Source organism: Varroa jacobsoni, unplaced genomic scaffold (assembly GCF_002532875.2).
Source record: "Varroa jacobsoni isolate VJ856 unplaced genomic scaffold, vjacob_1.0 scaffold_142, whole genome shotgun sequence".
NCBI classification, from domain to species: domain Eukaryota; kingdom Metazoa; phylum Arthropoda; class Arachnida; order Mesostigmata; family Varroidae; genus Varroa; species Varroa jacobsoni.
In genome coordinates this window covers 96,953-120,972 of record NW_019213044.1, presented here as the reverse complement: position 1 = coordinate 120,972, position 24,020 = coordinate 96,953, and the positions used below count along the sequence as shown (strand labels likewise).

Sequence of the window (24,020 nt, the reverse complement as noted above, 5' to 3'; positions counted from 1 at the left end):
TTACCGTAAGTAACACTTTACCTGTTTCAGGCACTTTCTATAATGCATAATGACGCTTATGTTTGAACGCTTTATAAAGCTGAGAAAGCAGAAAAAAGTGAAAGGGACGGGGGCAAAAATGTGGCTTCACTTACCGGTATGAATATAAGTGTGTTTCTTCATGTCTGACTTCTGGTGGAACCTCTTGCCGCAATACTCGCAGGGATAGGGCCGCGTGTCGGAGTGAATAAGCAGATGGGTTGATAGCGTTGACGAACGCTTAAAACACTTGCCACATTGCTTGCATTCGAATGATCGTTCGGCCGAGTGGACGGCGCGGTGTTGGGCTAGACCCAGCTCGTGGTTGAAGGTTTTGTCGCAGAGGTCGCAAGCAAAAGGCCGGCCTTCCGAACCGGGTCTTACGACAGTCCTGGTTGAAGATCCAATATTCAAGCCTAGGTGCGCTCTTCGTGCATGCAGCTCAAGGCCTTGCGGTGAGCTAAACATTTTGTCGCACTTGACGCAGTAAGAATAGAGGTCGGACGGAGTCGCATGCTGTTGCTGCTGCAGCTGGTTGTGATGGGCCAGGCCAAGCTCCTCGAGGAGCAGAGCAGAACTCGGAAGGCTGCTCGACAAGCTGGACAGTGTTGTTGTTGTCGTCGTCGTCGTCGTCGTCGTTAACGTTGGCAGTGTTGTGGGCCGAAAGCCACCGCCACGTCGCAGCATCTCGCCGTAGTCGAACGCCAGAAGCGGACTGACATTACTAACGCCGCTAATAACGCCGTTTGTGTTATGGTTTGCATTGTCGTTGTTGTTCTTATTAATGACGCTGCTGTTCCTGTTATGATTAAGGTGTTGTAGCATCGGTGCGCTGTCGTTTGGCGTAATAGACTCCGTCAAGGGAGAGATGTGCTTGTTGTTATTGTTGTTACTGTTTGTTGAATTCGTATTTATCGGGTCATCAACGTTATCATGTAACCATGGTCGGACAATATTCTTGAGTTCACTAGGTGACATGGATAGGTTTAAAGGCTTCAGATTGATAGATTCGCAGTTTATATTGCCTAGTAGAGTATCCGGCAAACTGTGAGAATCTCTTCCGTCAACAGGATCGCACCCTTCTGAGGTATCAGGCACCACGGGACTAGGGAGTAACTCAGGTGGCCCTGGACTACAGTCATCATCATGTAAAGTTGAGATGTTTGTCGAGTCGTCTGAAAGAGATCATGGAAGAGATAAAATAGTCCACGCTAGCACGTTATACTTTGATGGTTTAAATCAATTTATTGATTAAATCTAACAAAAATGAATTTTTAGAATCTGTACTTGCTGAGCTAATGAAGGTCACAAAATTAAAAAAAAAAAATGATTGAAACGTCAATATGTTAACTAAATCCCAATGGATTTTGGCATTCATAAGATAGTTCAAGACAAAATCAGTTATAGGAAAAACTGATTTTTAATAAAACCAAAGAATGGACAACTTGTTTAACATTTCCGTAGTCAACTTCAAAGTAACTAGTTGCCTGAGCATAAGCGAGCCACCCACAAATTTTTTATTTTCGGCTACGTGGGGTGTCAAAGCTGGTCCGCTAAAGCTAAAAGCTATTACGCCACCGCTGGATAGTTTCCGGCGATAACTAATCTTTTTCTAATAAATGGTAAAACTTGACCATGATATAACATAGAAAAATCAGAAATGACCAGAATGATGATGATGGTGATAATGAGGATTTTCCTGCTACAGTTTCAAGACCCACGATTGTCAAAATGTTTACTATAACTTTGGGAGGTCTAAGATTCGCTTAAAAATGATTTTCTTCCTGTCCAGATGCTACACAAGGATGACTGTTCTACCCTGTTAACGAATTTACAAACATTTCAAATAGTAAGATCCCTAAATTATGCCGTCTCCTTAATATTCATAGTCCCTCATTAGCGTTATTATTTTTGTATTTTTTTTCCCGACTGCTGTATGGAAACACCCTGCACACCTGTGCCTGTGTGTGAAAACAGAGACGCGTACAACCTTATTGTACGCCCTCCAAAATCAAATAATCAAAAGACAAGATAGCGTGCATCATACACAAAGCCAATCTATATATAAAATATGTATATTGTGTGAAGGTTGGGACGAAATAGCATAAGGGAGGGAAGGGGGCAAGTGGTTGAATATTCGGGAGAGTTTGAGGGGGGGGGGGGGAGGTAGTTGCTAGTATTATTCTTTGCGATGCATGTACCGTGATAGTAGGCACACGTGGGATCGTCTAATAGGCTGGGCTGTTCGAGCGGATTGTAAGGAGGACCTAGTTGCATTGAATTTGATTTTATCGTGCCAATCTCGTGACATATCGACCAGTCAACTGGTTCCATTGAACAGTAAAGCTATGCCTTGTACGCCCATCGATAGCACCCCGCAATGCAGTTACTTTTAGTTCACCTATCAGTTTACGGTGGGCAAAGGGAAACGGCCGGCCGATCGATGAGATATTCTGATGGTCCTTTGCCTTCTCCGTTGTTTCAGCCGAATTGAATGAATAGCAGCTTGACTAGTCCGTCTGTACCAGAGACAACGGATTGCCGCTACGGTTATTCTACTGTGAAGGCTAGTGACTGAGAGCCCTTGATCCTAGTTCTCCGAGCTGCACGGGGAGCTTTCGACCTGCGCAGCTCTGGTGTCTGCGTTCGTTTCCCTTTCCTCAGACTCGCCAATTTTTCCCGTTCCTACCAGCCGATTAACTTCGAGCCGATATCACGAGCGGATCGGGTGATAAACACAGATCAAAATGCCTCTTACCTACTCGGCGGACCCACGAGTTCAACTTCCTTCGGTGAGCTGTCCAGATATTTGTTAGTGGAGTCTTGGCATACTCGCGATGCCAGCAGAACGCCTCACGAAAGACGCCTATCTCTATTTATGGTCAGGAATTCCATGGGGAATCCCCAACGATTGCCAGTTCGACAACCGTGCGACTTCTTTCGTATTTCGTATGAACTAATAAGAGAAACCGGTACGCCCTGTAAGTGACCCGCAGCTGCAATGTTCCCGATTCCTATTCCCATCGAGGTTCAGTCTGCTAAAATTCTGTTGTTCTGTAGTCCTTTACTGCTGACCTGAACTGTAAAACAGACAATGCTTTCAGTATGATCAATACAATTTGACCATTTGGTCGTAAGTATGACCTTGAGAAACAATGTATGCCAGTTCCTCTTTAAAGCTCTGCTTGTGACGTTCGTCTGTTTAATCCGCGCAAATAGGTAGGCACTATACGTTGATGGCGAACACCTCGATGCTATTGTTTCGACGGCTAGATGTTGTGTTGTATCAGTATCCAGATATTGGGCTTCGTTGGCCGGCAACATCGGTTCCTTACCCTTCCTCGTGCCGAATCAAGCCAATCCTGTTACCCTAACTGCTGCGAGCTAAAGGACACGGACCAAATGATCAACAAACGCTACTATCGACGAATAAAGAGAGTTAATAACAATCAGCCAATGATGATGAAAGGGGGACGAATAAGCGAGGCAGCGCACGAGACATCATGATTAGGCTTCTTTGGTCCGATAGCGGTCGAAATAAAGGCCCATGAGCATAAGACGCAACGCCGCCTGGGAGCAAAAGTAGAACTAGGGTCAAAAAGGAGAAATATTTTGCGCAAATATTTGCCAGACTGGCTTGGGTAAGCTAGCCTTAATGCGAGAACAAGAATGACGAAGAAGAGGTGGAAAAGAAGGCGTGTATCCTGTCTGAGTGCAGTTGGAGTCTGCCGCTCCTTACTCCAACTAGTGGCAGTAAGCGGCGCAGGGCAAGCCATTGCCGGTTCCTTCCATCACCCGGTCGTGGCGAAAGGGCTGATTGTATCCAGTACAGAGAAAGCGTACGCTAGTGCTGAAAGCAAAGTAGCAAAGTTCATTCATGATTTTAATCACCGAACCGCCTCGGGCCACCACCGAAGGCAAGGCAATACCGCCATTACAGCCGCTACCGGGAGCAAGTGAAATGATGGAGCTGTAGAGCGGAATGGCAAACGACAGCAGGCTGTCAGTCATACAGCGGCAATGGTGGCGGCTCCGGGAGCAGCGGCCACAACAGCAAGTTGTTCGAAAGAGCTGTTCGTGAGGGTTCGTATGCGTTTCGCTGAGCTGGGGGATACGGAGGATGAGGAGGGTGGTACCAGCCAGATCATACAGGATACAGCTGTGTATTGGGCGGATAGCTGTCCGACTGCACAGCAAGGCTGAAAACGCTCTTGCACGAGGCAGTCTGCTGCTGCTGCTGCTGGCAGTCAGTGCCGAACTTCCTGTAACGAACTACGCTGCCGGCTGCGGTAGCAGTGTCAACAGCCCGAGGTCATGGGGAACAAGCACAACCGACTGCCAGAGTACCTATATCCTAGCAACAGCGTTGTCGCTCTTGTTTAGCACTACGTCTAGAAGGCGGCGGCGGCGGCGGCGGCGGCGGCCGCAACTGTAGGACGGCAGCAGGATAAAGTGCGTCAACTATGTTCTATTGCCGCGTCCGCTATCGAGTGCTATCACCTGAGCGTATGTGTGCATGTACTAAGCAGGAAAATGCGAAGAACGGCAATGAACAAAAACAAAGTAAAAGGTCGGATACGAGTACGTGGGATAATGGAACACATGCTTACCAATCAGTAGTTGAAATCATGTATGAGCTTGAGGCAAATAATTAACCTAATTTGGGCCAGTTCTGCCACTAAAGTTCAATCTTCACTATACTACTATATTCTTTGGATCGACCAGAATTCTATTTGCTTTTTATCTAAGTACTTATTTGAGAAACTTTGAGTTTTCTTTATCCTGGGAATTGCTGACGTGACGTTCTGCAAGCTAATGCGAGACCAAATTAATTATAATTGAAGGATCTTAGTAAAAATCTATGACATGTGATAAAATTGTGTCCACTATGTAGACCTTGATGACCCCGGAAGCAGTGGAGAAGTCCGATTGTGAATCTTCGAAACACTGCCGGTTGCGTGAAGACTATCTGGGCTGGCAAAGTTCTGGGCTAAATCCGCGATCCCCAGAGAGTTCGCCGTGATAGAAAAACGCTGCTACTGCGCCCGCCAGCATTGCTTCCGACGCTACCGCTGCTGCGGCCGCCTCCACGTTAGCCAACTACGAAGCAAGAAAAAACTAGGGACCGGTCACTTGTTGACGTTACATCATCTGCTGGTGCTGCTCTTGTTGAAAAAACAGAACGACCGATAGAGCGAGCCACAAGCAGTGACGATAGTGATGGCTGCGGTAGCAGGAATGCTCGACGGGAGAAGCGTAAACATCAGTTCCGAAGAGACTACAGACTGCTACTCGATGATTTCTGCTGATTTCGCTTCCTGTATCCTCCACCCTGCCACCGCCGCTCCGTTGCACCGGCGGTTTGCCCAACGGTTGGCCCTTCTCCTAGTCTTCGCTTCTGTTTCCGCCGTTGTCCTTTCTATATACTTACTTTCCTTGACTGGTTCTGTGGCCTCTACTACTGTTATTCCGATTGCTACTCCTCACTGGTAAATTTGCAGTTGCTAGTGATGGTGGGCAGTCTATTCGTGCCCCCGTTTCCCTCGTTCTTCGTCCTCATTTCTTTTGTGAAAAGGCTACAGCTAGGGCCTTCAAACGAATAACAAACGAGAACAAGCTGAGTTTGTTGAAAAGAGGCCATCGTGCGGACTACAGCTCTGTGGCCGTCTTGCTTGCAGTCGGACGGCGGTCCCCTCCGCCGGCGGTCTGTCTGTTTGGCTGGTTGGCCGGCTACCATCAACCAATCAGACGCAACGATAGGCGGAATACAGGAGAAAGGAAAAAAAAAGGTGGCAGACAGATAAGAACACAGCCAGCGCGGCAGAGATGGAGTAGTGAAAGGCAAAACGAAGAAGCGCGCTTCAAAAGAGGAGCAGAGAGCGAGAAAAAGCAAGATGTATCGACGTAGCGAATCGCGGAAGCCAGCCTCTTGTTTTCGAGCTAAATTGCCCCGGAGAGTTGCAGAGCTTACGGAAAAAAACATTCTACATAAGCGGAAGCGTTATCGTCTCGCTCAGACACAAGTTTGGCCTGCGTCTGCAGCGCAAGCACAACTGCGTAGCGAAAGCCGAATGAGGAACACTCGGAAGAAGAGTCATGGCGGCAAGCGAATTGAACGAACAAGCAGAAAAGAAAAAGGAGAAAACGGTCGACCTCACGTGCGCTTCACCGGGCACCGTGGACCCCAACGATCAACCCAGGCTGCCAAATCGGAATCTGGAAACGCAAGCGCAGCGATATATCGGAAATACTGGAAAAATGCTCTAATTTGCTTTATATTTCAACCACGTCGATAAAAGATTGAGTTTTGAACAAAGGTTTATTGTACTACGCCAAGTATGTCTAGTTCACCGGTGTGGTAACGTCTGCTGTACAACAAACTTAGCTTTACCTCTCGTATTTGAGATGATTGGCCGCGCAAGTGCAGTTGAACCTGATTGATAATATGACGTGCCATTTCACAGAGTAAATTTATATACAATAATATAGAGTATTTATATATATAATGTAGAGTATATAAAGTGTTACAGTTTGTCTTTAAACCAATGCAACCTATAAACCAATTAATTCGCATTTTTTTTTAACTCGTTTTTCGACCATAGAGTATGCTTACGGTGTATTATGATTCCCACTAATCTACTATTAGTATCGTTTGTACTTACGCATGTTTCCGGAATATGACCCACCTTGCTTCTCGAAAAGACCGGTTCAACTTATAGTGATCATAAATATGAAGCATAACACTTCAGTAAACATCATTAAGCTTATGTTGAGCACGTTTTCTATCACCTCGTTACGAGAATTACAAAGGCCTTAGGTGCCGTTTGAGACTTCTACGACTGCGTGCTCTTGGATGGCCTAAAAAACGGTAACTTAGCAGGAAGCCGCCTAACCGAAATCATAGTCAAGTGCATGTTGTCAACAAGACGGATAGAGTCGTTTTTGTAAGCCCACAGCAGGATGGGCCAATACGCGCTCCATCAAGCTGGCTAGCATCATGTGGGTTTGTTCATTCGCAGCCCATCCCCTTAGCAGACTCGTTTCCTGCTTACTATTGTCACCGAGTTCAAGTGGCAAATATCCCTCAATCTGCCTTTGTATGGCAATCCAGAAACAAACAATCTGCAAGTCGACTAAAACGGGCAGAGAATGCGAAACAAACAGGACTAGATGGGTGAACCAATAACCAGGTCTGTGTCCTGTCGCAGGAACAAGCTGAAACCTTCATTGTAAGGGCTGCGGCGGCAACGAGCCGATAAACGGCCAGATAGGGACCAAGAAAATAGCAGGCAGATGAAAGAACGAGGGCTCACTGATCTACCCACCTCTGAATCGGTCGGTCGGGCGGGCGGGCATCCATTCGCTTGCTTTCGTTGCTTCCATTACTTCTTTTTTTCATCGGCTATTTTATCCTCGTCTCTTCCTATCCTCATATTCTTGCCGGTCCGTCTGACTGTCGTCAGCCGCCTCCGACCCCGCACAAGCAAGCTCGAGCTTTTACCAAATAGAATTACCTTCCCTCGCCTCGTCTTTCGATCTGGTTGCCAGTAACTTGGGCAGCCACCTTTTTGAAAGCAGCGGCACAGCTGCTTGTGCTCCAACGAGTCCTCAGTTGAGACATACACGCCAAACTGTACCAGCCGTAGCAAAAGCGGCAATAGGCCTCGTTGTCGTCATCGTTATTGTGCTAGTATCCATGTGCCTCCCTCACTTTCTATGGTTTGGTGCGCGTATCCGCGGCCGTCTACCTGCGACAAGCCAGTGTCACTGCCGCTAGTGCTCGCACGCAGAAGACGGAGAAGAACGCAGCGGCCTCTCGCTCCTCCCGTCAGCGGCCAAACGCGTTTGTCGTGGGTGGGGGTTCACGGCGAGAGTGAGGGAGGCCAACGCAGGTCAGTATAATAGAGCAAAGGACACCAGTAGCAATAGCTGTAGCACTGGTATATGTTGAACGGTGGGCCGTGCCAACAACTTGCACAGGGAAGACAAACTTCGCCAGCGAGGCTGCGAAAAAAGAATAAGATAGGCCGAAAAGGAAGAAGATCGGGAGAAGCAGGGGAACCTAGAAGAAAGCGGCGGAGACTGGGAAAGTGTAGGGGGTGAAACAGGGGAAGGAAAGTGGAAGGAAGTATCATCCTAACCCTCAAGGGAATTGAAATAAAGCAATCGAGTTTGTTCCTCAATCCCTCGTTTTTCAGTAGCATCAGCAGCATGAACATCAATCGACCAAGTCGTCTAAGCTACGCGCTCGCGTTGGTGCGAGAGATACACTACCAGACCGTCGGGGTCTTCGTTTGGCGACTCGCGAGAGTGTCCAGCGGCAATCCTCCAGCCTTCCTGCTGCTTTAACCGAGCTCTAAAGGGAGGAGGGGCACTAGCAAGAAGCACGCCTACTCCCTTATGGGTGATGATGGTCAAAGCACAGCGGAGCTCATTCTGCCGCGAGGCGCTAACTGTTAACAGGTGCTAGCACTCCTATGGGAGCACACTGGTTGCTAGTTGTGAATCTCCTCAACACAAACGTCCTGTGACGCAGATATAATTCTTCATTTAATAAAATGCTAATTTTCTATAATGCAGTCAATAACTGCACTTAATCAAGTTGGTGTACTGTAGTATTTATAAGTACTTTTTACTTAGAATGACTTATTGATTGTGAACCCTACTCCACATCCCTTGCCGTCAGACGGCATCTGTATAATACTAGGCCATACCTAGAGGTTTGCTGTAGAAAATACTGCGTGATAATTCGACCTACGCGGGAACGTCTGAGTATTTTTGGCTGTCATTTCCAACTGTGTTTATCGATTAAAGAAGATTCTTTTAACTTCTGTAAACGTTTTGTTAAAAGTAATATGCATGTACATGCTATTACAATATATTAGCTATATATACGAAATTGCAATAAACTAGCTGTACGTAATGTGAGCTTACGTTCTGGAGCATAACAAAGCATTTTATTCCAGTATAATCTGTACCTAAATTTAGTAAATCTGTCTGACTCCCTGTTCTCCGCTCTGTAACGCGTAATGGTCGATCTTAACAGATTCTTATTCTTTTCCGTGTGTCAATTGCTTTCTCGTCTACCCCATGTCATATAACGTTTTCTTAGTGCATATATCGTATGACTACTTCTGAAGAATGTCGTATTTGCTCTTTGTGTTCCTCACGACTCTTACCCTTCTAGGTAGTGGTCCTAATCTGAGGACTCCGCGACCACTGCAGCCAGTAGGTGAGTGCGTGGGTAGGAAGGCTTTTACAGGAACTCCGATGGAATGTATCTACTACGACTACGGTTTCCACCACAACTAGTGCTACTGTCCTACTCAGCAACCTACAGCGGCTGATCGCTTGCTTGCTAGGTGGGTAGGCAGGTAGAGAGGCAACGAGATAGGACGGACGATAGAAACGCCCAAGGCAAACGAAGTGACTACAAGCATCGGACTTCGGCTGCTGTCGTTGTTCACTCAACGGGTAGTAGCAGCACTTGAAGCTATAGAAGAAGGAGAGTCTGGATGGTTAGTAGCGGCGTTTGCGGGATTTGGCTGTGGCGGGAGGTAATCAAGGATAACCTGATTCCAGCTGATTGCGCGCGGCCAGCGGAGAGCTGTGGCCGCTAACTCACACTCTTGGGACCAACAATGGCAGAAGATTGCTGCTCGAATGTAGCCAGGTCCTACACGCACACAGTATGCGTGTAAAAAGGCCCGATGCCTTCAACTTGTAACTCAGGATCCAACGCACGCAGGACGACAGTGATGCTTGAACAGTTTTCATCGTCTGTACATTCTCACTACTTGTATTATATTGTCAATATTTAATTCCCTTACTGTATTTCAGTGTGCCATTTACCTCGGAATTGGGTTACGAGGCTGTCGATACCGGTGATTTGGGTCGAGCTGTTATTGTGTGGAGGATGATAGAATTGTCCAAGCAGGGGCCAGAACGCCGCGGGCGGTGGGGCTCCATCGACGCATTTCAATGCAGATAACGCTGACCAGAATGAAGGTGGAGGAAGTAAACCAGGCCATCCAGATCGGAATAATGGTGACGTGGGCGCGCTGTGAAAAACCGTCGATGTTAATCCATTGGCGTCGGAGGTCACTGATGTCGGAGGTGGTAAAGCACTTTCTGCAAGATAGGAAAAAACTACTTATTAGACTGTCCTTCCTAAAGGGATACTTGTGACCGCAAGGATCATGCTGTATATCGCTGGTGTTGTTTATAAATCGGTTTTAAGGCGTTAATACGTGTTGCTGTTTGTGCAGTATAGTCTACAGCAGAGTAGGCATTACCGTAAATTAACTTGTTTATTTTGTTTGTTTAGGTCGCGCGCACGTTAGATGTCTGTTCAAAAAGTTATTCTGTGTCAGGTCGTATGTGTATAGTAGATTACGAAAACCAGTTATAGCCAAGAGGCTTAATGAATTATCTCACAAACTATCTATGCGTATTCTATCATTTTTGTTTGTAGTCGGTTGCAACTTAAATGCAGGGACGTGCCCTTCCGTATTCGATGAAGTTCTCTCTTAGCTGATACTTTGGTTTCTTTTGCCATTAACATCTCCCTCTATTGAAATCTTCACGTTTTAACAATGTTCTGCGTGAACGATACGAGGACCTCTTTGATGTAAGTCATTCTTTAGATGCTTCATCCCGAAATATTTTATCTCGCGATATTTTACCTATATTCAGTTTGCTGCCATATCTGGGGTTCATTGGCATCGCTCGCCCAAATTCCCTTGCTCTGAAACAGTAAGTCTGCTACCTACATACAGACATTCATTCATTCGCTACCTTGCCCATCAAGCCCTCCGCTCTCGTCACAATTCACGGTAGTGCAGTTCTGCGATCAAAATTCCCTCGTGAACCCCCAGCAACTTACTGCTATGACTTTCGACTACGGCAACTAATGTTCCGCCAACTTTATTGTAGTCTGACGCTAGACACATATAATAAATATATAGGTAGTGTTACACGTGTTCAATGGTTTGTTGGTTATTACTGTTCGAACGGAGCGTATTGCGAGGGGTTGGCTGGGGTGGCTTTTCAGTGTTGCCGAGATCGGCAGACATCGACAGATGCAGACATACATATAAAGTGACTATCCCTGGCATATGAAGTACGCATAACTTGATTATGTTCTCCGAGAGCCGATTGCTCCTAGGCCGTGTGAACAAGTGAAATTAAACAGGGTCAATGTTGGTTACCATACGACTTTCCTACAAATACAATATTTTAAGTAGATTCTGATGAACGTAGACGAACAGCTTGAATCAGATAGAAAATTCAGAGAAACGACGCACGTATAGAGACGTATCAAAAACGCATCAGTTATATTTACAATATAACCCCGCTCTATTACATGTGCACACTTATAGACCTATGCGTGTACAATAGCGTATGCTAATTGGAGTTTGATTTCGGATATATGTGTTTTTACTTTTCTACGGGGAAACAGTATTAGATAGCTGTAGGTATGGCAAAAAATTGCTAGTTCCCATACTGAGTGCAAATCCCAGTTATCGGATCGGCTTTAATGTGCGATTGAGCGAACATTTCGGTGTCAATAACGGTAAACCACGGTTAAACAAAAATCAAAAATATCTTAACAGATAGTTCTATATGTGGCTACGACGTACGCTTCCGGTACAGCTTCCGGTACAGCTTCCATTACGCTGATGTGGAAAGCAATCAAACAAGATTGTGGTCTGTCAATTGCTAGGTGGGATTTTCCACCGATAGCAAATCCTTTATTGATCAAGTAGAGTACTTGTGATTAGTTATCCTTCACTGACGATTATACGTTGCTTCTGCGAATCCCCCCGTATCCCCACGCACTACGCGTACTGGTCCGGCCTTAGGCCCGCCTAACTCCTATTAATATTATTATTATTTATATTGAAGATCATCGTAAACGCTCGAGGCAGAAGAAGGCATGCATAAATGACGCCTATCGATGCTGTAATAAGCTACACGAAGTCGTTGTGGATATTTTTAAGAATTAAATCAAATTTTTTGGTAATACAACATCGAAAGATTCCTGGTAGTATCGCATGGGTACGTTTACCGATTTAACGACCAAAGGCATTCCTGTTCGCTTAAGCATATGAACATACGACACAAATAAATATATTGCCTATTTAACATCATCACTGTACAAACGAAATTATCGTTTTTATGTGCTCCAATTGTACCCGTTTGGCGTCGTTCAACAGGGTCGTACTATTTTTGATACTAATCCGTGTATGGCGCTGCTGTTATCGTTAGTGACTTGATCGATGTAATAGCGGGTTAATTCGAAATTGCTGGTACCTCCATCGGGGCCCATCTTCAATATGACGCTGGCTGCGGTTCCAAGGAAGTGGCGACATCAAATACGTATTTAGCTTTGTTCTCTTCTAGGCCCTTTAGAGGGAACATGAATGACACAAGATAGAAAAAGATTAAGGAGCGGGAAAATGACGCCCTCTCTACTAGTGAATGGTAACACGAAGGATGCAATCGACGATTTCGCTGGTCCTCTATGGTGAGATGTTCGTCTATGGCACAGACAAATTATGTACCAGCAAGAACTAGCAACGGAACGCCCGAAACATACTAATAGTGCGTTGAAGTGGCTAGCGTTCGGCATCTAAGAACATTACATCGATTTCGGTTCCAGTTCATTTAAGATTTCTTCATAAATGTTATCCGTTGACTTTTATAAAATAACATGCTGTATCGCCTCCAGCCTTACGATATCGATTATTTCAGTGACTCAAAAAGGATACCTTTTACCCTTTATATCGAAGGGTAATTCTATTGGGTTACTAGAAAGTTGACTGTGTATACTGGAAGCTCTGCATTATGAGTTGAACCTCCGTCGTAAGTTTAGCTATAGACTAACCTTACCCCTAATAGACTATGGAACACAAGGTCGAGCCTCACAAAATTGTCATCCTAGACATATAGTTGAATGATAGAATGGAACAAAATAACTAGATTAAAAATACAGATCTGTATATGTATTTTTAGAGATAATATATATATATACTACAATCCCATCTCCTGTCACTAATGTGTTATTTTAGTTCATGGCCGTTTGTAGGCCATCCCATAGCAGTAGGTTCTCACCAACCTCTTTCCTCCTTCCTGGCGGCCAAAGTTATCGATTCGTTGTTCGCTAAGTTGAGACGGTGATGCCATAAATCTCTATACTATCTCAATAGCGCTTGTCAGATCTGTTCCCTTTTCATCCTTCGCTGTTAAGGCAAACACATTTGTGAAGAATACACTTGTTATCCCTATATTCAAATCGGTCCTTATCTGAGATCGCAGGTAACTGACTAGTCGTCAGTGGTATAGCTATTTAGACGTCGTGGTACGTTTCAGGTCGTTTACCGCTTTTCGAGGCGACCTTGGCTGTTTGCAATACCGTATAGATGTATGTATGTATGTATTTGTGGCTCTCTGCGTGTGACGTTTCTACGCTTTTCCTTCAGGACGGCAACAGCGGCTGTTGTCGAATGAATTATTACTACAAGGTGAGTAACACGACCAGGCCAAACAGGCCGACGCTTCGGGGTCTGTTCGCCACTACAAAGGGCATACACAACACCGTAAGCGATTCGAATTGATCAGTAATAGACAAAATCGCGAGTTGTCCTAGTTGAAATTGTGTGTATTTATATGGGCAAGCCGTGTTGCCGCCGCCATGACGATTACTTAGCAGAAGTAGTAATAACTAATGTAGTGATTTATGACGCGACGTTCGGGAAGTCCGCCAAGAGTTGGACCACAGCTCCGCTGTTTAGACCAAGACAGCATATCTCCCAGGCTTTCACTTTTTTCGGTGTTATTTTTGCTCTGATAGCAAACAGACACTGATAACGATATCGACTATGAACATCTAATCCATGTTGTACTACCTAAAAATCGACAAAGTAGCGAATATAGTAATAGCTATCTATCAGATACGCTGAGAAATAGCTGGACCACGTATCGGCCCCCTGAAACAAACCAGCGTCGCTATTTGCACTGCAGTAAAAATTAACCACGAATAAAGCAAGATGAACGACAGTGCTGGGTAGCAATGAGCTTGACACAGGGTCACCATCTTGGAAACAACCAGTAAACTTATGTCGAGCGTAGAGGTAAAGCGCTTCTACAAGTATAATTGACAGATTTCGCCCGACCACAACAAATAATAGCTAAATTGACTCCGTTTCTACGGTTCTACATTTAAACCGCAAATGTGGGGTGAATTGTAGTTTATCTTGTAAGTAGTTAAAGAATCAATGTTGAATTGGCTGGACGAAGCATAGATTTATCTAGCAACTTTTTAGTAACTTAATTCATAATTAATTACTATGGAACTCGGCAATAGTTTTCTCAATCATTGATTATGTGTAGTTCAAAAATTATTATCTAGCCGCTGTATCTAGGAAAACATTAAAGTGCTGACTATTCGAAAAATATCTGGATGGCCTTTACATGTTCTTTCCCTTTACCCTGCCAACAATAATTCTTCAAGCAATCAATAGTCCAGGAAGGAACTTTCTTGGCATTTACTGACAAGTCAAATAATATATTACAACTTGTGTCAGTCACACATATCCGCTGTCAGTACATATTGAATCTAACATTATCGTTAACATGAACGCCAAATAGCATGGCATCGATATCGTAACAAGACTGAAAGAGGTCAGAAGTATATTTCACAACGATAAACTTTGTGGTCGGCTATGTCTTTCTCTAAAACTTGACCTGCTAGTTCGGCATCCTCTGTTTGACGAGAATCCACAGCACGAGGCAGACAAAGATGATGTTCCTTATCCTTGTTTTGTGAGTGGCTAGACGCAAAAAGAGCAGCATCAGTGGCGGCGTGGGAGGGCTTTGGCCCCCTATCAGCCAGCTGTTCTGCTGTTAAGCTACAAACACCGATCCCCAAGCAGATGGCGAGAAGAGGCGACTCGGCCGAGTGGAGAAATGAGCCGAATCCGATACGAACATCTGATCCGGCCCGTTGTACGGTTGGGACATGGCAAGCTATGTCAGAGGACGACCGAATCCTATTAGTGGTCGGCACAGGGCGCGCGAGGCTGCGTAAGACACCCGCAGGACAAGGGTAGGACCGAGACGCAGAGACGTCCGACTGTCGCTAGTGCTGCGATGTTTCTGCTATCCGATCTAAGCCGACGCGACATTTGCACTGTCGGCGACCACGGGTCGTCGCAGGCATCGTACATGCGTCTTCTCTCAGTACGATAGCGTAGGAAAAGAACTAAGGCCATAGAATGAGCAAGAAGAACACGCCTCAGCAACAACGAAGATAACGAGGAGCTGCGTCAATTGGGCTCAGTTAAGTGAGGCGTGTTTGCAATATCCAGAAGGGTCTAAACGTCCCGCCAATCTTGCTGACCGACGGAGAGAAAGTCTATGCAATAGCAATCCTTTGTATAACACATAGTAGGGACAGTCTACGACAAAGCAGGTCGAGGCTTGCGGGAAAAGAACTGATGACGTTAATGCTGATCCGGACGTGAGCGTTGTTATAACAAAATGAGACAAAACCACGAATAACGCAGTAGGGCAGTACGAAGGCATTTTTACATAATGCCTAATTTTGAATTGAGTTGATGTTAATCTTTTAGAGAATAGAACAGTAACATCAGTTTATTCAGTATATTGTTTCCTATAACAAAACTAGGGTTTATAATTGTACTAAACTATTCCTTCTGTCAGTGAGCATTTACAAACGGCAACTTAAGGCACTCTGAAAAAACAGGACCAAGTCGATAAGATAATATGAGCCTGTACTATATCATAAAAACGTCATGTGTTCCTCGTTCTCGTGGGGTGCGGCACTGTACCATGCCGTACCTTATAATCATGTAATTAAAACCAATAATACACGTATGATTTTGGAGAAACGGCAATATCTGTATGAAATGGCAGGCACTCTTTGTTTCAATGCTTCGTTAAGATTATTCGCGATGTATTTGGCGAGTGTTGCCACTGACCAGCATTGAGTTGGTGAAACTACCGGCCAGGAACTTGGTTGGGGCCGACAAACGGCCGCTGGGAATTGGATAGAAGATTGGGAAGAGCTTGGTAGGAAAACGGGAGCGATGCATGGAGCTGCGTTGTGGGGTCTAAGTACGATGGTATGATTCGCAATAGTGAGGCTATTGCGGACTGACTGGCAGGAAAATGGTCTGGCTGCTGCCTGAGTCCTCTGAGTCCTTGGTGCGGCCTGAGTCCTTGGCGCACTCGGATGCTGTATGAGAGCCGGTCGTTGTTGCCCCCAGGCACCCAATTAATTGGGACCTCGGCAGAGACCCCTCGCCGGCCACGCCGACCGAAGGGGCAGGGCTAGAGAAGTGGCGTGCCAATGGGGACGAGGTGGGGAAGTATGGAAAACGGATTTGATGAGTTACTTCAATATCCACAGACCATCTGCAGTATATCCCACAGGGCAACGGTTATGTCTTATGTTCTTTGGACCATCTATATTCCTTATCTCCGGTCAAAATCTCCCAAACGGTTAATGGCACCACGGCCCTCAGAGCAGAATTCTAGATATACAAAGTGCAAGTATATCGACTAGCGTTTCTGTCTTGTGTCGTGTTCGTCTGCTAAACTCTTTACGCGTCTACCTGTGCAGTAATTCATGCACATGTCTCTGAATCGCCTGTAGAATCTATGTACATGATATGGCGTACAAATAATGCAGTATCAAACTGTTACTTTTTCTCCTACCGTTTTCTGAGCATTTCTAATTTCATATGTATATCATCACGCTCTTCTATTATCGACCCTCCTTTCTCAAATCAATTCCTACCAAATTCAACGAAGCAAGTGGAGATGCAGACCGTTTTTGTTTTGTTGCCATGAGAGGCGGCAGTGGGCAGATTTACTATCAGCCTTTTCTGACGAACCTAAAGGATTCTTGGTGGGAGATGATCATTCCAGTGAGAAAAAAATTCTCGTTTTCTTTGAGACCTCTTCTGCCTCATTCTTGGCCTGTATTTTCCGCTCCATCGAAACAGTGCCTACACATAGACCTAGAACGCTGCACTATTAGTTCTGCTTCCTCCAAGATGAATTCTTTCCGAACGAGGATGCCGGTCGTCTCTTACGAGTCTTCTCTTTCCAGATTGAGCTGGATTTTCGCGATGTGCTCCCAGCCATCATTAAGCTGGCAGAAAAAGTAAAAGCTGCTGGTCCTAGCCAACTGATGTTAATACGTACCACCATCTCATAAATAAATTTCTTACGCTAAGCGGATTTAAAGCTCGGGCATAAGGTTTCCTTCCAACTAGGAAAGAAAGATAGAAAACGCGTAGAACACAGAATCAGACAAAGCATAATGGTGAGGTGGAAGTGGAAGTACTTATATAATTTTGTGTAATTTTTATGGAATCATTAGGCACGAAGGCGAAAATAGGCCGAATTCTCGTATTCCATCTTGCCCTTGTTTATAACGGGATACTAAACCTATACAAATAGCAGTTGATGTACTTACAGGTTAATTCAAGTTACATATTGGCCATTCAAAGTTCGTCTCGTTTTGACTGATTGCACTAAACGGCACTGCAAATTTTTGTCCCATGACCAGCTTTTCCAGCAGCTCTTGCGCAGCGAATGCAGCTAGTACTTTGCCTGCTGATCTTATGGGTCTGTCTAGGCATAGACAGGCTTCGTTTCAGGCTGGGTAGGAGCCAGCCGTCTGTCCTACGAAATGCCTAACAACGTTGCAGGACGTAAAACCCGAAACGTATACAGACAACATATAGAGATAATAGCTTGGTGACTTCGTCATGATGAATATTCTTCATTCTTCTTTCTTGCCTGCTGATCTTGAAAACTCGTGGTGGTCTGGGTCCAGCTTTGTGTGTAAAAGTGTTTGGAGCCGTGCTAGGAATTAGCCCTTTCAAATAATGCCTAGGGGTTTAAGTACCGGACCCAAAATGCGAAAAATTCAAAAATAATATTTTATCGTTCATTTATGTGAAAATCATTCCCTCCGTTCGCCCTCCCGATAATTTTTTAAGAAGAAACATATTTCGAGTTGTTTAAAGTAATACTGAAAAGCAGTACTGGGAACTAAAAAACCTGTAACATTTATTTGACGAACAACTGAGGTATGGAAATTATTCCCAGATTACTTCAGTAGATTATTAAACTTCAGATGGTACTAGTCAGAAATATTGGACAATAATCTGACTTCAGTAATCCTGTAACAAAAATGTGTAACTGCCGCTTCTGGAGCTCCCGCCCACTTTCTTTCTCCTCAGAATTCCTGAGAATCTCTCAATAAAGCTTGTTCGTGGATGTTAGTATTGTTTTTATTATTTAGTCATATTAACAATTAGCGTTCTACTATTCATGTGCTCTTTTGACTGCCTCTTACGCAAGATCAGTTCCATAGTTTGTACCTTATCAAAAACAGTAAACTGGTCGTACCCTCTCAACAGGTTTCTCTGACAATAACAAGTCAATTTATAATTAGGTGTGTATTTGCTCCCATTGTTATTGAATCGGACGATATGAGCTCCCGAAGATTTGGTGGCGTGTTTCAACATCAAAAGCTTTCAGCGAACGCCGAAGTTTGTGATTTTTGTGGACGTGGCATGCGTATACCCCTTTTTGTATGCCTGGGATATTCAGCGCGTCAGCTTTCGGCGCCCTTAGCGGCCCCGGGGGAAATATGTGAGACTCTTCTTGTGCTTCATGAAACACTAACCGACCGCCCGCTTTCTGTGCCGCTACTACTACTCACTCACTCAGAAAGGAGCCTGGGACGAATCTTCCACAGGAGCGTACGAGTAGCTAGGTCAGACATACGTCGGTTGGTAGAGGCTTTCAGTTTCAGGAGAACCTATTCTTTGTGATGGTGGTACACTGCCGCCTTCGAGACAAGACGAAACGGGAGCGCGGCTCTGTGTGCGTCGCAACCAATTGACCCTACTTTGCTATGCACCCTCTTCGACGGAACGGCGTACTACTGCTGCTACAGTAGCAGCTAGTAGAGGAGGGCCCAGCTACTAGATGGCATTTCAGGAATAGGGCTTTTCAACCCTTCCTCAACGTCTTTGGCAACGATAGATGCCCTACTAGCGTCTTTGGCTTTGGCTTTGCTCTCGACAACATGCAAGTGGCTGGGGCTGCAGGGGCGGCCCCAAACGAGCGCTTCGCTCCGGCCATTGGGGGTGCCGATGGAGTACACATTTGCCAAAATGGTTTTACACACTTAAAATGGAGACAAAGGGGTTGGTTGTCCGCATACGCAGGGGTTCATTCATTCATTCATTCAATGAAATGATGCCCGGCTTCTTTCGTTCCTCGGTTCCCTATTGCAGGCCTCCGTTTAGCTGTACCTCCCAGCTTCATCGAGTTTGAAGGCAAGTCACACTTCATACGGGCGCAAAATTATTTCTCATCATACACACACACACACAACCACACACTCACACAAACACACACACACGCTCTCACCCTATGGAAGATGATCACCTCCGGGGAATTGGGGTTGTTATTTTGTTATATACCTCAATCCAACAATAATTGTGTCTGCAGGAGTAACAGCGGTAAACAAGAATTTAGCCGACATAACATTGGCTCTTTTTCAAACTCCCGAAAGGCCGATTTTAGAATACTTCGCCGGGTAGAGACCAGGTAGTAAATAATGATGCGTTACCCAATCCAGTCATAATTTGTTTGGTTGTACCGCCAACCTTCTATATGTGCTTACTCCGAGGTAATCGGAACACAGCTCTTCGGATAAAGAAGCTTCGATAAATCGGATATCAGAGTTCTACCGGAACTTTGACATTTAATTTGATATATCCATTCCTATTTGCGGAGTCTTATCATACACACATTGTTATTAGCTGAAGTCAATCAGAATCGATACAAATTCCAGCCAGCCTTGTAACGCTTGGAAAGACTTTCTAGCCAAATAATGCAAGTTGGCTTTTCAAACTGAGATAATTAAATGTCTAACATCAGCCTAAAACAATATTTTCTATTTTAGTGCGCCTTTTGAATATACCTGGAAATGTGGTCATTGTAGTAAGGAGGGCTTCTGAGAGATTTCAGCCCAGTTCAATGCGATATGAGCGGTTTAACGTATTCTTACATTCACACAGAATTATTAACTTTCCCGTTTTACATACGTTTCGAAAATTCTATCGCACAGGTAGTAGTCGTCGTCATTATCAAAGAACCGGGATTGTTCTATCTGTAGCCACGTTTTTCTTAGATTTATTGTTGTCGAAGAATTTCAAGAAAGACACTTTTGCAGAATTTCGAATTATTCACCGCTGTGTATGAGTTATAATTCGTAATTGAATTCATGTGGAGCGCTATCTGTCAATTGACTTTTGAAGGAAATTAAGCCAAATTAGCCTCGAACAGCGTAGGCTTATACCAATAGCTCGAAATACTATGTTTGCTTAGCGGTGGATTCTTCTGTCACTAATAATAATAGTGACGTAGCGATGATGTCTAGTGTCACGTCTACATAGATCACCACATGGCGTCTGCGATCAAAATCTCATCGAGGCCCCCTATTTAAGGCGTGATTAGTTAACGTTGTTGTGTTTACAATGTCGTGAATGTCGCTAAAAAAAGAAAGCGTGCAGGTGAAGGGAGAGGTAGCAGAGGCAAAATTACGTAACCAGATAGGGTGGATAAACGCTAACTTCGAAGCAGTTAACGCTGCTTTTGATGTCATCTCGCCATGTGCTTGTGTCATAATCATTCATTTAGCGGGGCTTGCGCTTACTCCACCCCAGAGGACCTTCGAAATGACAAAAGTGCGGCACTATCCCCGCACACGAAACGAACGGCGAGTCCTATACGAAAAAGGGGAACCATGAATTGGGGTCTCAGGTGACTCAGCGAATTCGACACTACATACATCTGACGCCTTCAGAGGCATGTTTCACCTATATTCTATGACGACGCCATAGAACCCTCACAGAATCTCGAGAGTGCCATGGCAAATTTGACTTCATCATCGAGTTCACGTTCGAAACTGCACAGGCTCTACAATGTATATGCATATTTACAATATAGACAAGGAGCCGTACTAGATAATGCCTCGTGGATGCTAAAGGCCGGAGCGTGTAAAACCTGCTCCACCCAATGTGTATAGAACGAACTGGTTCAGATCGACACCTGATGGCGATAGCCTATTTGCAGGCGACCGCAACCACAAACACTATGCACGCGTAATCCATCTATCAGGTTAGGTCCTCCTTCTCAGTCTCTCTCTCTTTTCACTTCAAGTTAACTTGCAGTGCTCAGTTCCTGTCTTAGGTAAGGTTGGGCCTAATCGGCATTCTTTGGACAAAAGGTCCTACCTGAAGTCTGAGAGTGTCACTGCAATAGCCGCCAACCTTTCCCCTCCTATCGAATAAGAGGCTGAACAGCTGCAGGCCTATTGACACGGTCAATTCTTCACTCGTACGTAACTACAAAATCGAATAAGTGGCTGCTCACCAATAGGTCGGTTTGACATTCATATTCAGTGTAGCTTAGATGCACGTATCTCGCATGCTCTTCAACAGGTATTAGGCAACGCCGTGGGTATTTTTCGATTTCGGCCTTTCAGGGTCTATCCGAGGCAAATAAATGTTCCATGAACTTTTCTCAGTGGAATAAGTTATTATTACGATTATTATTACTAATTCTTTGCTTTCCACTAACACGGATTTTTTTTTAAAACTTTTTAAGTTTTCACCGTTTGTATAACAATATGGCCTCGAGTTAACTAGGCCTAGGTATGGCCTAAAAAATGTGTGTGTTCCTCTACTTTAAAGATGCGATGTTATTCAAGCCGCAGTTATAGAGCTGTTCAGATCCTATATCTTTTATAATGATAATTGAGGCAGCTGAACATCCGATTATAGGTGCCACGTCTGCTGGTTCACGAAGTATGCGATAAAATAGAGAAGGTTTTACTAACTTGCCTGTGTAAATGTATCCTGTTGTTTACAATTCAATATTTCGGTGGGTTCAACTTTCTGCTGTGCCAAAATACTGAACTTTTGATTAATGAATTACCCAGCAGTTGCTACAACCCCGTCTTCTACTGTTCCGTTGAACGTAATTAGGACTACATGTTTGTTAGCTAAATTGTAAATGAAGGAGTAAAATAGAGCAGAGGATTAGCAATGATAAAATTAAATTATTATGGCCGCTTTTACAAGACGCTTTTGATCGGAGGATCATCTCTGCTACCTTACGCGCAGACGACTAAGTAATTTCTCCGCTCATTTGATGTCCAATTGACTCTGATAAAGATGCTAATTTTTGTAGAGTTACAACTGCGTAATTGTTGTAAAAACACATAGATTGTCAAGATGATACATAAAGCTAGAACCTCGAGAGAATTATGATCAAGCTCGACAGGTGACGAAGATGTCATTTTGTACCGTAACTAACTCCCGTAACGTTTTCCCGAAAAAAAATGACTCTATTCAGTGTGTGAAGCCATCGTTTCCTTTATGCACTCCTGTTACCATGGGTTCGCCTTTCTTGTCCATATCATCCAGTTCGGCCTGCTTTAAGCAGACTATGTCGTTTGCGGTGAGCTGCCGTCATATGAAACACAGTCCTTTAAGCTAACACGATGTCCACTCGTGACTATAGTTGTCACTCTTTCCTTCGCCTATACCCAGGTCGAATCAACTTCGATCACTAGTGCTCGCCATCAGTAGCTATGCGTATATTAGGTACACTCAGCACTATGTAGGTGTATACACTTATCGTATATATATATATATATATATGTGTAAGAGAAGCGTATGGATAGGTAGATACACGTCACGGAGGTCACAGGTGCGTTCCGCGACCAGTCAAGCGTACACAAAGTACCCACTCAAACGGCTCGACGGACCCCTCACGTCCTGTCAAAGAGCACCACAACATGCGCAGGCCGAAGCCTAGAGCATACGATTTATTGTAAAAGTCATGATACACTATCATATAATGAGACAGCATCTATTACCATGCGTAAAAAACCTGAGCTATTCGTATGTTTATCAACACTTTTGACATACATATATAGGATCATTACAAATCATTTCGTTGCATAGTTAGGGTGTGTTAGGGAAAGCTCGCAATTTTCACAAAACTATAAGATATTCATCACAGTTTTTCCGTTACATTTCATCTGAGCTCCCACTAATAGTAACTGGTATAATAATTCTGTCTCAATATTAATTTATCATGATAATTGATTGGCGCTTAGTTAGGAATTGATTTATTTCGAATTGGATTGGATTAAGTTGCTAGAACAAACCGATAATAATAATAATAATGATCACTCCTCAACGCGCTGCGCTGGAGAACCGTGAAAGACAGAGAATATTTCTATGTCAGAGGCCTAAGGTACCCCTTTACATTGTGCCCCTTTTCCTTGCTGCCGCCGTCCGCCTCGCGTATCGCCTTCCGAACGGGTATACCCAGCCCAATCAACGTCAAGAATGATTGCTATTCATGTCGCATTCGTGTTGGCCCTGGTGTACACGCCTCTTGTAGCCTGTACACCCGCTGCAAAGTCCAATTGTTGATGTATCTGCACATCTATGTTAAGTGCCGCGTACACGCATGGATAAGGAACATGTTCATCTCTAAAGACTAAGAACTCGGGATGAGCCAAAAAAAAAGTTCGACGAATTGGTCACATCGCAGTGGTCTTGTAGAGGTTTCAGGGTGAATTCCTTAGGACGTCATCTTCACCGAAGGACGACGTGATCTCAATGACGCTGCTCATGCTACTAGCAAATGATCTGTGACCGCACGGCTTGCGGCCAGAGTAGGCCAGCAAGTACGCTGGAGACCAAGCAAAGGAGCGAGCCAGTTGAATGAACTAACGACACTACACAATGTGGTAGGATAGATCAAGGGCGGTCGTCTTCTGCCCTGTCCACCTAGCACCATGTAAAGAGCTGTGGCAGATTCGCTCACAAGCGAATCAATCAATTATTTACTGCTTCCACAATAGC

At 44.6% G+C, this 24,020-nt stretch overlaps 1 protein-coding gene across 1 annotated transcript in view; it reads right to left on the bottom strand.

Moving 5' to 3' along the window:
• Positions 1-12,349, bottom strand: part of LOC111269130 (uncharacterized) — a 55,447-nt gene extending 43,098 nt beyond the window's left edge. Inside the window, exons 1-3 of the mRNA XM_022848517.2 lie at positions 12,334-12,349; positions 9,871-10,149; positions 135-1,193 (exon numbers count right to left, since the gene is read on the bottom strand). Of these exons, the coding sequence (XP_022704252.2) occupies positions 135-1,193; positions 9,871-10,149; positions 12,334-12,349 (1,354 nt within the window). The remainder of the gene's footprint in view (positions 1-134; positions 1,194-9,870; positions 10,150-12,333) is intronic.
• Between the last annotated feature and the right edge of the window lie 11,671 nt (positions 12,350-24,020).